Raw genomic sequence first — 12,556 nt, forward strand, 5'->3', positions numbered from 1 at the left:
TATTATTATTGTCTCGTGGAGCGCTAGAACGGGTACTATCCTGGCCGTAAGATGCATCAGTCATTCTATACTGAAGCCGTTCAGAAGAGATCGTGGAGCACTAAACTCGAGGGCAACAGTGAGAATGTGGAGTATTGAAGGCTACCTCTTTCGCTCAGTAACTGTGGGATGTATGGGCCTACCTCAGCATGAGAGGCCTACCATAGGCAAGGGTAACACGAAGAAAGAACAGAGCAAGCGAAAGAAAAGCTTTATAAAGTCATGTGTGTGACGCCTATCCTGATGGGCTCTGCATGGAACGCTGGCAGTGGTGGGCACAGTTCCGCAAATCCGCTAACCGCTAATAGCAGAACTAATTTTTTGTTTAGCAGATTAGCGTTTCTGCTAACTTCGGAAACCGTTAGCGAATCAATTGCTTCCGTTAAATAAAGTTCCGCTAACTTTGAGTCAGCTAAAAAAAAAAAATCATACGTTGTTGGTAATCGGAAAGCAATGCCTTTTCAACGGGGCACGTGTTTGTTCCTGTCTGTTGTGGGCGTTTCTCCAACAGTCAGTCAGGCATACTATTGGCTGACTACTGTAAACGTGACTTGTCAATGCAGCAGCATCTGAGCAGCACTGTTAAAGTCTTACAGTGTCAGCTATCACCTGGGTGCGTTGTCACCTATCGTTATGAACAGAAGAGACGTTTCTGTTCTGCCTGAGGGTGTTGTTGAGGAGTCTGCAGCCACCGTTAGGTTAGGTTAGGTAAGGTTCGTCAGGAAACAGGACAAATGTTTCCTGACGCGGGTCTTAGTCAGATGATGACCCGCCTTTGGAGCTTTTGGTCATCTGACCGAGGCCTTCCGCTGGCTTACCGGTCCACCCCTTTAAAAATTATGGTTATGCAGCCACCGTGGTTGAAGCAGAGGCCACTCAGGCTGAGGGTCAGGAGTCGCAGAACCCGTGGCCCCACCTAGATGACTATTTTGTCCTCAAGTCAAGGGATACGAAGAACGCCAATATTTTGTACTTCCTGTGCGTCATGTGCCAGCCCAAGGAGACCATCGTCAAGGGACAGGTGGCAAGCCTCTACAACTTGAAGTCGCAGGTTAAGAGGAAACGCCCAGCGCTTGCCATCAACTTTGAGCAGAGAATCAAGGTCGGATCTTCCCGTGGAAAGCACGGGCAATCTTTTTGTGGCAGCGCCACTAGCAGGAGCAGCAGCCAGTTATCACACCAGCCTACAAGGAGAGCATGCCAGACCACCATTGGCGAAGCGTTTGTTGCTCTTGGCACTAGCGTCTGTGGTGCACACAAAGATTGTGGACCTATTCGTCTGCAACATACCACCGCTGCATGTAATGGAATCCCTTACCATTTGTCAGCCTGATCAAGACGCTGAACCCCAGCAAGACGTTGATGTCCAGCCACACCCTGGGCAGGAGGATTTTGGTCAGCCATAAACAGCTGGAGGAGTATCTTATAAGGTATTTATGAGTTATAAGAGCTTATTAAACTACTATTATAGTTTTTTTTATATTTTCTTAATTTTCGTGGGTGTTGCAAGTTATGACAGTTTAGAAGTACAATACCTTTCCCAGTGTTGTAAAGTAACCAAGTAAAACTACCTGAGTACTCTACTTGAATAACTTTTCTCGGTGTTTACTTTTCAAAAATTACTGATGATGTAACGAGTAACGTATCGTTATCAGATTGTAGTGAAGTAAAGTAGTTTTACTTAGTTACTTTACAACACTGGTACTTATACTTGAATATTAAAGATGAGTAGTTTGCTATGGGGCTTCAGTACAGTGACAAGTGTGTCTCAAAACTCCAGTCCGTCGCGTTAGCCACTAGACCAGCTAGCCACAAAAAGATTCGTCCAACTAGGTATATTTCTACACCATAGGAAGGTTGTTTGCAATCGTGTCATTACGATTTCGTGAGTCACAAGTGTGTCCTTGTCGGTCGCTTGCGTTACATCACAGAATTAAACAATCGCTATTTTCGCACTAGCGGCACTTGATCATCATATGACCTTGGCATTCTATATCTTATTAGGAAGCTCTCCAGGTCTGTTCTAAAAGTCTTAAAAGTAAAAGACCAAAAAACTAAACAATCTGAATTCGTGTTAAAAAGTTAGCGGTTAGCGTTAGCTTCCGCTAATTTTTTCGGCAGTTTAGCGGTTTAGCGTTAGTGGAGCTATTTTTTTTTAGTTAGCAGATTAGCGGTTAGCGAAGCTAACTTTTCGGTTAGCTGTGCCCACCACTGGTCGCTGGCCGTTGAGCCCACCAAAAGATTATCCATCCTTCTGCGCGTGTCTTTCCATTGCCCATATTTGTGGTCACTACCTTCCAGTAAGAGAGTCCTTCGGGACATTGTTTATTGTACTGTGTACCACGAGAGGTGTATATTTCTCGGTGTATGTACTGAGAATTTTTCATTACATCAGTGGTATACAATACCAACAAGTTGATGAATAAGATATATACAACAACTGGGTATCTTTATTAATAAGATGGTTCACTAGCACAGCAAGCGTTATCAATGTAATAAAGATTCGACATATATATTGCAGACAGTGAGAGAACTGAAGAAGTAATTTTAAAGTGTTCGGTCTTTTATATTTGACAAATGTTCGGTCCCTTAGCCTTGTGTTAAAATATCAAGTCTAAGGAACTGAACGCCGTCTATCTAGGCTAAAGGACAGGTCTTAAAATTACCTTTCCACTTCTTCCACTGTCTCCAGTTTGAAAGTCTTCTCTGTTTTAGACTGAAAAACTCTGCTGTGCAGGCGGGATATCTTGTCAATAAAGATACCCAGGTGTTGCACATGTGTCTTATTCGTCAAATGAGAGTTGACGTTAATCCATATTTTAAGAACATATTCTTGATATTAGTGCACAAGTGAATTGCAGTGATAATAACCCACGTGCAGTCGAAAGACCTTAAAAACCTAACACACTATGTGGATCAGCGGGCGACCATTCTGCATGGGCGTGCTGTGGGTGGAGGGTCGACCATGGGCGGCATGGTGTATGAGAGAGGCAACAGGCGCGACTTCGATCACTGGGCCGAGCTGGGTAACACTGGATGGGACTACAATAGTGTCCTCTACCACTTCATGAAGTCTGAGAACTTCATAGGTGATAACATGGGTGCTACAGGTGAGTGTGGAGGTGGTGCTGAGAGAGCGACTTTGTTCACAGGCAGGTTCACCTTGTTATTAGTTTGATTATATACACACGCCAGAAAAAAATTGCTTCAAATAGAAGTGAGAAGAGTTACTTTGGGAAGAGCGACAATCTAACCGGAATATTAACTTTCAAACCATTTGTTATAATTTTCACTTCCATTAGTAATCATGAAGACTTTTATTATTCGTAGTCATAATCACCCCTATCATTCTTAATAATGATCATCCCTATCATTCTTAATAATGATCATCCCTATCATTCTTAATAATGATCACCCTATCATTCTTAATAATGATCATCCCTATCATTCTTAATAATGATCATCCCTATCATTCTTAATAATGATCATCCCTATCATTCTTAATAATGATCACCCCTATCATTCTTAATAATGATCACCCCTATCATTCTTAATAATGATCACCCCTATCATTCTTAATAATGATCACCCCTATCATTCTTAATAATGATCATCCCTATCATTCTTAATAATGATCATCACTATCATTCTTAATAATGATCATCCCTATCATTCTTAATAATGATCATCCCTATCATTCTTAATAATGATCACCCCTATCATTCTTAATAATGATCACCCCTATCATTCTTAATAATGATCACCCCTATCATTCTTAATAATGATCACCCCTATCATTCTTAATAATGATCACCCCTATCATTCTTAATAACGATCACCCCTATCATTCTTAATAATGATCACCCCTATCATTCTTAATAATGATCACTCTCATCATTCTTAATAATGATCACCCCTATCATTCTTAATAATGATCACCCCTATCATTCTTAATAATGATCACCCCTATCATTCTTAATAATGATCACCCTTGTCATTCTTAATAATGATCACCCCTATCATTCTTAATAATGATCACCCCTATCATTCTGTGGAAAATTAAATTTACCTGGATGTAACTCATAAGATACATACCAGTAAATGGTAACAAAGGTAATTATTCTTTATCAAGGTTACAGAGACAAGTAGGAATTTTAGGATACTTAGGTCGCAAAAAATGTCCTCCTTCGATACCTACGATAATCTATCTCTCCACAAGTTACTCTGGACCTATATTAATTTCAAATGAAATATACATCACCAGGAATTCTGGTAAAAACATTAATTTAAATATGTGGACTGTATATTAAATTTAATGTGAATGCATATACATTGAAAGAGAATTTATAATAATAAGACTCACCAATTAGTCTGGAGATTATGGTGTGTCATACTCAAAACCCCCCTGCTTAAATTATAAAGAAAATACTGGCCAGAATTTCAACATAAATAGACAACTTAGCTGGGGTTCCAAAGCTGTCCTATCCATCTGCTTAATGCTCACGTTATGCAGGACTGCAAATCCAATAATTTTGGCTCCTATTTGGGAAGTTTCAACCACAATTTAGCTTCCAAAGCGACGAAATTTATGCACATTTCACTAGTGTGCCTTTACCCCATTCAAAACAATAGCATCTCCCAGCGACGCTCACCCATCGCTGGTTCTTTATTTATTTGCAAATTAATTTTTATTACCTAAAATATGGGCCATCAATTTACATATAAAATACACTGTATTTTTTGAAAATATACAGTATTTTCTACACATTCTTAATAATGATCACCCCTATCATTCTTAATAATGATCACCCCTATCATTCTTAATAATAATCACCCCTATCATTCATAATCATGATCACTCCTTTCATTCGTAATCATGATCATTCATAATCATGATTACTTCTATCATTCATCTATAACCATTTTTTTGGCTTCCGCCATCTACAACCAAGAAAAAACATTTGAACTATCTCTGTATTTTAAAACCTAAGGTAGAATGTCTCGAGGTTTCAACGTTCATGCACGTGCCTTCAATTCTGCACACCACACTTCCTCACTTTTCATTCAGAAGGCTAGAGGTTTATCGTTTCTTCCACAGAATTTTACCACGGTCGAGGAGGCCCTCTAGCAGTGAGTCCTGGACACAGCCCTGGCAGCCTGGCCACCGCCTTCCTCCAGGCTGGACAGGAGCTCGGTTACAACATCATCGATCCTAATGGCCCTGAGACACTAGGTAGGAACCCATTAGACTAGAAAAACATGGGCAGCCGACAGGGTGTCCGTGTTTCATTAAGACAAAATTCACCTATTAATAACAACCACGAATACTTTAATCTTAAGATACTGGTTTAAGTAAATAATAAGTGTACATACACTGCAAGAGAGGGACCTCCGTTTATATATTCTATGTTTTAGAGATATACACCTCTCGATGTATAAATCCCGCTGGTATATTGTAACTAAGGAAAGGGTTCATCAAACCAGTACTATATACAAGAGGTCTAAGGTTAATTTTATATCAACTATTCCAGGATTACTTGAAAAGGCCTCTTCTAATCGGCCTCAAATTTTCAACACTAATGTAGCCTACTTAGAAGGTTGGGATTTTTATTGAAGTGCGTAGCTCCCAATGTGTCCATTATATTGTTAAAAAGTGCCTTTTTTTTATCCTGAAATAACTTAGAGTGTGCCTCTTCTGAACCGCTTCAGTTTTTAATGGTTGGTATGTGTTATGAAAATGACGGTTAATTTAGATTTCGGATGTGTAGGTGTAAATCTTCTAACATATTAACCAGCGCTGTATATTTTCGTATACTGTATAGACCCTTATGGGTTTAGCGCTTAGCTCTGATTATAATAATGATCTAACATGTTAACATAGTTAATAAACTTGGAATTATTGGATTCTGCACGATAACTAAAAGCACATCTGGTAGGCATCAAACTTTTAGCAACTGGTGTTTTTTCTCCCCTCAGTGGAAGCGTTGCGTTGATTTTTAGATTGTAAAAGTTTTAATGCATTGGATTCCATACAATAATTGGGAAATTCCTCTTCAAACTATAAACACTGGTGTATCTCATTTACAGAAATGTTTGGACTGGTATTGGACGAGGTAGGAGCCAGGGTAACAGTTTCATTGAAGTTGGAAAAAATTTAATTACTAATTTTCGCTCTCTTTAAACAAGTCCTTATGAGAGTGGATGAAGCACTCTCCAAGGGCGAAACGTCGCCTGATGCAGTAATTCCATCCGCTACTTTTTTGTGTGTGTGTGTGTGTACTCACCTAGTTCTCACCTAGTTGAGGTTGCAGGGGTCGAGTGCAAGCTCCTGGCCCCGCCTCTTTACTGATCGCTACTAGGTCACTCTCCCTGAACCATGAGCTTTATCGTACCTCTGCTTAAAGCTATGTATGGATCCTGCCTCCACTACTATCGCTTCCCAAACTATTCCACTTCCTGACTACTCTGTGGCTGAAGAAATACTTCCTAACATCCCTTTGATTCATCTGTGTCTTCAGCTTCCAACTGTGTCCCCGTGTTGCTGTGTCCAGTCTCTGGAACATCCTGTCTTTGTCCACCTTGTCAATTCGTCTCAGTATTTTGTAAGTCGTTATCATGTCCCCCCTATCTCTCCTGTCCTCCAGTGTCGTCAGGTTGATTTCCCTTAACCTCTCATCATAGGACATACCTCTTAACTCTGGGACTAGTCTTGTTGCAAACCTTTGCACTTTCTCTAGTTTCTTTACATGCTTGACTAGGTGTGGGTTCCAAACTGGTGCCGCATACTCCAATATGGGCCTAACGTACACGGTGTACAGGGTCCTGAACGATTCCTTATTAAGATGTCGGAATGCTGTTTTGAGGTTTGCCAGGCGCCCATATGCTGCAGCCGTTATTTGGTTGATGTGCGCTTCAGGAGATGTGCCTGGTGTTATACTCACCCCAAGATCTTTTTCCTTGAGTGAGGTTTGTAGTCTCTGGCCCCCTAGACTGTACTCCGTCTGCGGTCTTCTTTGCCCTTCCCCAATCTTCATGACTTTGCACTTGGTGGGATTGAACTCCAGGAGCCAATTGCTGGACCAGGTCTGCAGCCTGTCCAGATCCCTTTGTAGTTCTGCCTGGTCTTCGATCGAGTGAATTCTTCTTATCAATTTCACGTCGTCTGCAAACAGGGACACCTCAGAGTCTATTACTTCCGTCATGTCGTTCACAAATACCAGAAACAGCACTGGTCCTAGGACTGACCCCTGCGGGACCCCGCTGGTCACAGGTGCCCACTCTGACACCTCGCCACGTGTGTGTGTGCGTGTGTGTGTGTGTGTGCGCGCCTTTTTACTGTGATAGATGTCGTCTGTTTGCTATTCGGCAGAGAAAACTTAGACCTTGGCAACCATGAGGATTAGTAATTTGATATTTCAGCAACACGACACTATTTTGTTTTGCTTCGGTCATCTTTCATAATGAAACAGGAGGAATGTATGGCTGCTGTTCTTTCATTCACAAGCTGAGCACTGAAACACTGAACTATTTATAATAATCCGGCATTTCTTTTCAGTGGCAATCATAATGTTCAAGAAGCATATAAATAGCCAAAAAAAAAAATGAAATTTATGATCTGACAATAAGAATTTAATTGCAACACACTTATGAGAAGGTTACGTTAACAATATTTACTTATTATTATTATTATTATTATTATTATTATTATTATTATTATTATTATTATTATTATTATTATTATTATTATTATTATTATTGTTGTTGTTGTTGTTGTTGTTGTATTTAAGGGTTTTCGAGTCCATACTACAACATTAAGGAGGGTATAAGGTCCTCGTCAGCGGAGGCTTACCTCAGACCAGCAGCAGCCTGGGACAACCTTCACATTCTACACAGTGCTACCGTCATCAAGGTAGGTTCATAGTGCCACCGTCGTCAAGGTAGGTTCATAGTGCCACCGTCGTCAAGGTAGGTTCACAGTGCCACCGTCGTCAAGGTAGGTTCATAGTGCCACCGTCGTCAAGGTAGGTTCATAGTGCCACCGTCGTCAAGGTAGGTTCACAGTGCCACCGTCGTCAAGGTAGGTTCATAGTGCCACCGTCGTCAAGGTAGGTTCACAGTGCCACCGTCGTCAAGGTAGGTTCACAGTGCCACCGTCGTCAAGGTAGGTTCATAGTGACACCGTCGTCAAGGTAGGTTCACAGTGCCACCGTCGTCAAGGTAAGTTCACAGTGCCACCGTCGTCAAGGTAGGTTCACAGTGCCACCGTCGTCAAGGTAGGTTCATAGTGCCACCGTCGTCAAGGTAGGTTCACAGTGCCACCGTCGTCAAGGTAGGTTCACAGTGCCACCGTCGTCAAGGTAGGTTCATAGTGCCACCGTCATCAAGGTAGGTTCATAATGCCGCCGTCATCAAGGTAGGTTCATAGTGCCACCGTCGTGAAGGTAGGCCCATAGTACCATCATCATCAGCACCAACCAGTCAGCAAGGTGAGCCTATATTGCTAGTCTTTAAGTCAATCTTGCAAGTCACCTAATATTCATTATCAAAGTAGATCATTATATATGCAACTGCGTACAAGAATTTCCACTGACATTTTGTTTTTACTTTCACTTGAAGGTGAACTAAATTTTCATAGAATTTTATTAGTATCTCCATTCTTGGCAGATCTTGTTTCATGTCCCCATTCTTGGCAGATCTTGTTTCATGTCCCCATTCTTGGCAGATCTTGTTTAATGTCCCCATTCTTGGCAGATCTTGTTTCATGTCCCCATTCTTGGCAGATCTTGTTTCATGTCTCCATTCTTGGCAGATCTTGTTTCATGTCCCCATTCTTGGCAGATCTTGTTTCATGTCCCCATTCTTGGCAGATCTTGTTTAATGTCCCCATTCTTGGCAGATCTTGTTTCATGTCCCCATTCTTGGCAGATCTTGTTTCATGTCCCCATTCTTGGCAGATCTTGTTTAATGTCCCCATTCTTGGCAGATCTTGTTTAATGTCCCCATTCTTGGCAGATCTTGTTTAATGTCCCCATTCTTGGCAGATCTTGTTTAATGTCCCCATTCTTGGCAGATCTTGTTTAATGTCCCCATTCTTGGCAGATCTTGTTTAATGTCCCCATTCTTGGCAGATCTTGTTTCATGTCCCCATTCTTGGCAGATCTTGTTTCATGTCTCCATTCTTGGCAGATCTTGTTTCATGTATCCATTCTTGGCAGATCTTGTTTCATGTCTCCATTCTTGGCAGATCTTGTTTCATGTCCCCATTCTTGGCAGATCTTGTTTCATGTCCCCATTCTTGGCAGATCTTGTTTCATGTCTCCATTCTTGGCAGATCTTGTTTCATGTCTCCATTCTTGGCAGATCTTGTTTCATGTCCCCATTCTTGGCAGAACTTGTTTAATGTCCCCATTCTTGGCAGATCTTGTTTAATGTCCCCATTCTTGGCAGATCTTGTTTAATGTCCCCATTCTTGGCAGATCTTGTTTAATGTCCCCATTCTTGGCAGATCTTGTTTAATGTCCCCATTCTTGGCAGATCTTGTTTCATGTCCCCATTCTTGGCAGATCTTGTTTCATGTCTCCATTCTTGGCAGATCTTGTTTCATGTATCCATTCTTGGCAGATCTTGTTTCATGTCTCCATTCTTGGCAGATCTTGTTTCATGTCCCCATTCTTGGCAGATCTTGTTTCATGTCCCCATTCTTGGCAGATCTTGTTTCATGTCTCCATTCTTGGCAGATCTTGTTTCATGTCTCCATTCTTGGCAGATCTTGTTTCATGTCCCCATTCTTGGCAGATCTTGTTTCATGTCCCCATTCTTGGCAGATCTTGTTTCATGTCTCCATTCTTGGCAGATCTTGTTTCATGTCTCCATTCTTGGCAGATCTTGTTTCATGTCCCCATTCTTGGCAGATCTTGTTTCATGTCTCCATTCTTGGCAGATCTTGTTTCATGTCCCCATTCTTGGCAGATCTTGTTTCATGTCTCCATTCTTGGCAGATCTTGTTTCATGTCCCCATTCTTGGCAGATCTTGTTTCATGTCTCCATTCTTGGCAGATCTTGTTTCATGTCCCCATTCTTGGCAGAACTTGTTTAATGTCCCCATTCTTGGCAGAACTTGTTTAATGTCCCCATTCTTGGCAGAACTTGTTTCATGTCCCCATTCTTGGCAGATCTTGTTTCATGTCTCCATTCTTGGCAGAACTTGTTTAATGTCCCCATTCTTGGCAGATCTTGTTTCATGTCTCCATTCTTGGCAGAACTTGTTTCATGTCTCCATTCTTGGCAGATCTTGTTTCATGTCCCCATTCTTGGCAGATCTTGTTTAATGTCCCCATTCTTGGCAGATCTTGTTTCATGTCTCCATTCTTGGCAGAACTTGTTTCATGTCTCCATTCTTGGCAGAACTTGTTTCATGTCTCCATTCTTGGCAGATCTTGTTTCATGTCTCCATTCTTGGCAGATCTTGTTTAATGTCCCCATTCTTGGCAGATCTTGTTTCATGTCTCCATTCTTGGCAGAACTTGTTTCATGTCTCCATTCTTGGCAGAACTTGTTTCATGTCTCCATTCTTGGCAGAACTTGTTTCATGTCTCCATTCTTGGCAGATCTTGTTTCATGTCTCCATTCTTGGCAGAACTTGTTTCATGTCTCCATTCTTGGCAGAACTTGTTTCATGTCTCCATTCTTGGCAGATCTTGTTTAATGTCCCCATTCTTGGCAGATCTTGTTTCATGTCTCCATTCTTGGCAGAACTTGTTTCATGTCTCCATTCTTGGCAGATCTTGTTTAATGTCCCCATTCTTGGCAGATCTTGTTTCATGTCTCCATTCTTGGCAGAACTTGTTTCATGTCTCCATTCTTGGCAGATCTTGTTTCATGTCCCCATTCTTGGCAGATCTTGTTTCATGTCTCCATTCTTGGCAGATCTTGTTTCATGTCTCCATTCTTGGCAGATCTTGTTTCATGTCTCCATTCTTGGCAGAACTTGTTTCATGTCTCCATTCTTGGCAGATCTTGTTTCATGTCCCCATTCTTGGCAGATCTTGTTTCATGTCTCCATTCTTGGCAGATCTTGTTTCATGTCTCCATTCTTGGCAGATCTTGTTTCATGTCCCCATTCTTGGCAGATCTTGTTTCATGTCTCCATTCTTGGCAGATCTTGTTTCATGTCTCCATTCTTGGCAGAGCTTGTTTCATGTCTCCATTTTTGGCTGATCTTGTTTCATGTCTCCATTCTTGGCAGAACTTGTTTCATGTCTCCATTCTTGGCAGAACTTGTTTCATGTCCCCATTCTTGGCAGAACTTGTTTCATGTCTCCATTCTTGGCAGAGCTTGTTTCATGTCTCCATTTTTGGCTGATCTTGTTTCATGTCTCCATTCTTGGCAGATCTTGTTTCATGTGCCCATTCTTGGCTGATCTTGTTTCATGTCTCCATTCTTGGCAGATCTTGTTTCATGTCTCCATTCTTGGCTGATCTTGTTTCATGTCTCCATTCTTGGCAGATCTTGTTTCATGTCTCCATTCTTGGCAGATCTTGTTTCATGTCTCCATTATTGACAGATCTTGTTTCATGTCTCCACTCTTAGCAGATCTTGTTTCATGTCTCCATTCTTGGCAGATCTTCTTTCATGTCTCCATTCTTGGCTGATCTTGTTTCATGTCTCCATTCTTGGCAGACCTTGTTTCATGTCTCCATTTTTGGCTGATCTTGTTTCATGTCTCCATTCTTGGCAGATCTTGTTTCATGTCTCCTTCCTGGCTAATCTTGTTTCATGTCTCTATTCTTGGCAGATGTTGTTTCATGTCTCCATTCTTGGCAGATGTTGTTTCACGTCTCCATTCTTGGCTGATCTTGTTTCATGTATTCATTCTTGGCAGATCTTGTTTCATGTCTTCATTCTTGGCTGATCTTGTTTCATGTCTCCATTCTTGGTTGATCTTGTTTCATGTCTCCATTCTTGGCTGATCTTGTTTCATGTCTCTATTCTTGGCAGATTTTGTTTCATGTCTCCATTCCTGGCAGATCTTTTTTCATGTCTCCATTCTTGGCATAACTTGTTTCATGTCTCCATTCTTGGCAGATCTTGTTTCATGCCTCCATTCTTGGAAGAACTTGTTTCATGTCTCCATTCTTGGCAGATCTTGTTTCATGTCTCCATTATTGACAGATTTTGTTTCATGTCTCCATTCCTGGCAGATCTTGTTTCATGTCTCCATTCATGGCAGAACTTGTTTCATGTCCCCAAGCTTGGCAGATCTTGTTTCATATCTCCATTCTTGGCAGATCTTGTTTCATGTCTCCATTCCTGGCAGATCTTGTTTCATGTCTCCATTATTGACAGATCTTGTTTCATGTCTCTGTATTTTGCAGATCGAGTTCAATGAGGAAAAAAGAGCGACTGGTGTGGTCTTTGAATATAAAGGAGAGGTAAGTTGACCTTTGACCTGTCATTCATCACTTCACATACTTATCATTGCTATAGCAACAGCATGAAACATTCAGATCGCTCTTA

The 12,556-nt window shown here is 41.3% G+C and overlaps 1 protein-coding gene and 1 pseudogene across 2 annotated transcripts in view; both read left to right on the forward strand.

The window, feature by feature from the left end:
* Nucleotides 1-12,556, forward strand: part of LOC128684381 (glucose dehydrogenase [FAD, quinone]-like) — a 69,363-nt gene that overhangs the window by 15,646 nt on the left and 41,161 nt on the right. For both annotated transcript variants that reach the window (XM_070095848.1, XM_070095856.1), the window contains 4 exons: nucleotides 2,960-3,149; nucleotides 5,138-5,272; nucleotides 7,827-7,948; nucleotides 12,415-12,471. In XM_070095848.1, coding sequence (XP_069951949.1) covers nucleotides 2,960-3,149; nucleotides 5,138-5,272; nucleotides 7,827-7,948; nucleotides 12,415-12,471 — 504 coding nt within the window. The remainder of the gene's footprint in view (nucleotides 1-2,959; nucleotides 3,150-5,137; nucleotides 5,273-7,826; nucleotides 7,949-12,414; nucleotides 12,472-12,556) is intronic.
* LOC138854494 (uncharacterized) lies at nucleotides 52-1,479 on the forward strand (annotated as a pseudogene).

This window comes from Cherax quadricarinatus, chromosome 4, assembly GCF_038502225.1.
Source record: "Cherax quadricarinatus isolate ZL_2023a chromosome 4, ASM3850222v1, whole genome shotgun sequence".
Classification (NCBI taxonomy): Eukaryota; Metazoa; Arthropoda; class Malacostraca; order Decapoda; family Parastacidae; genus Cherax; species Cherax quadricarinatus.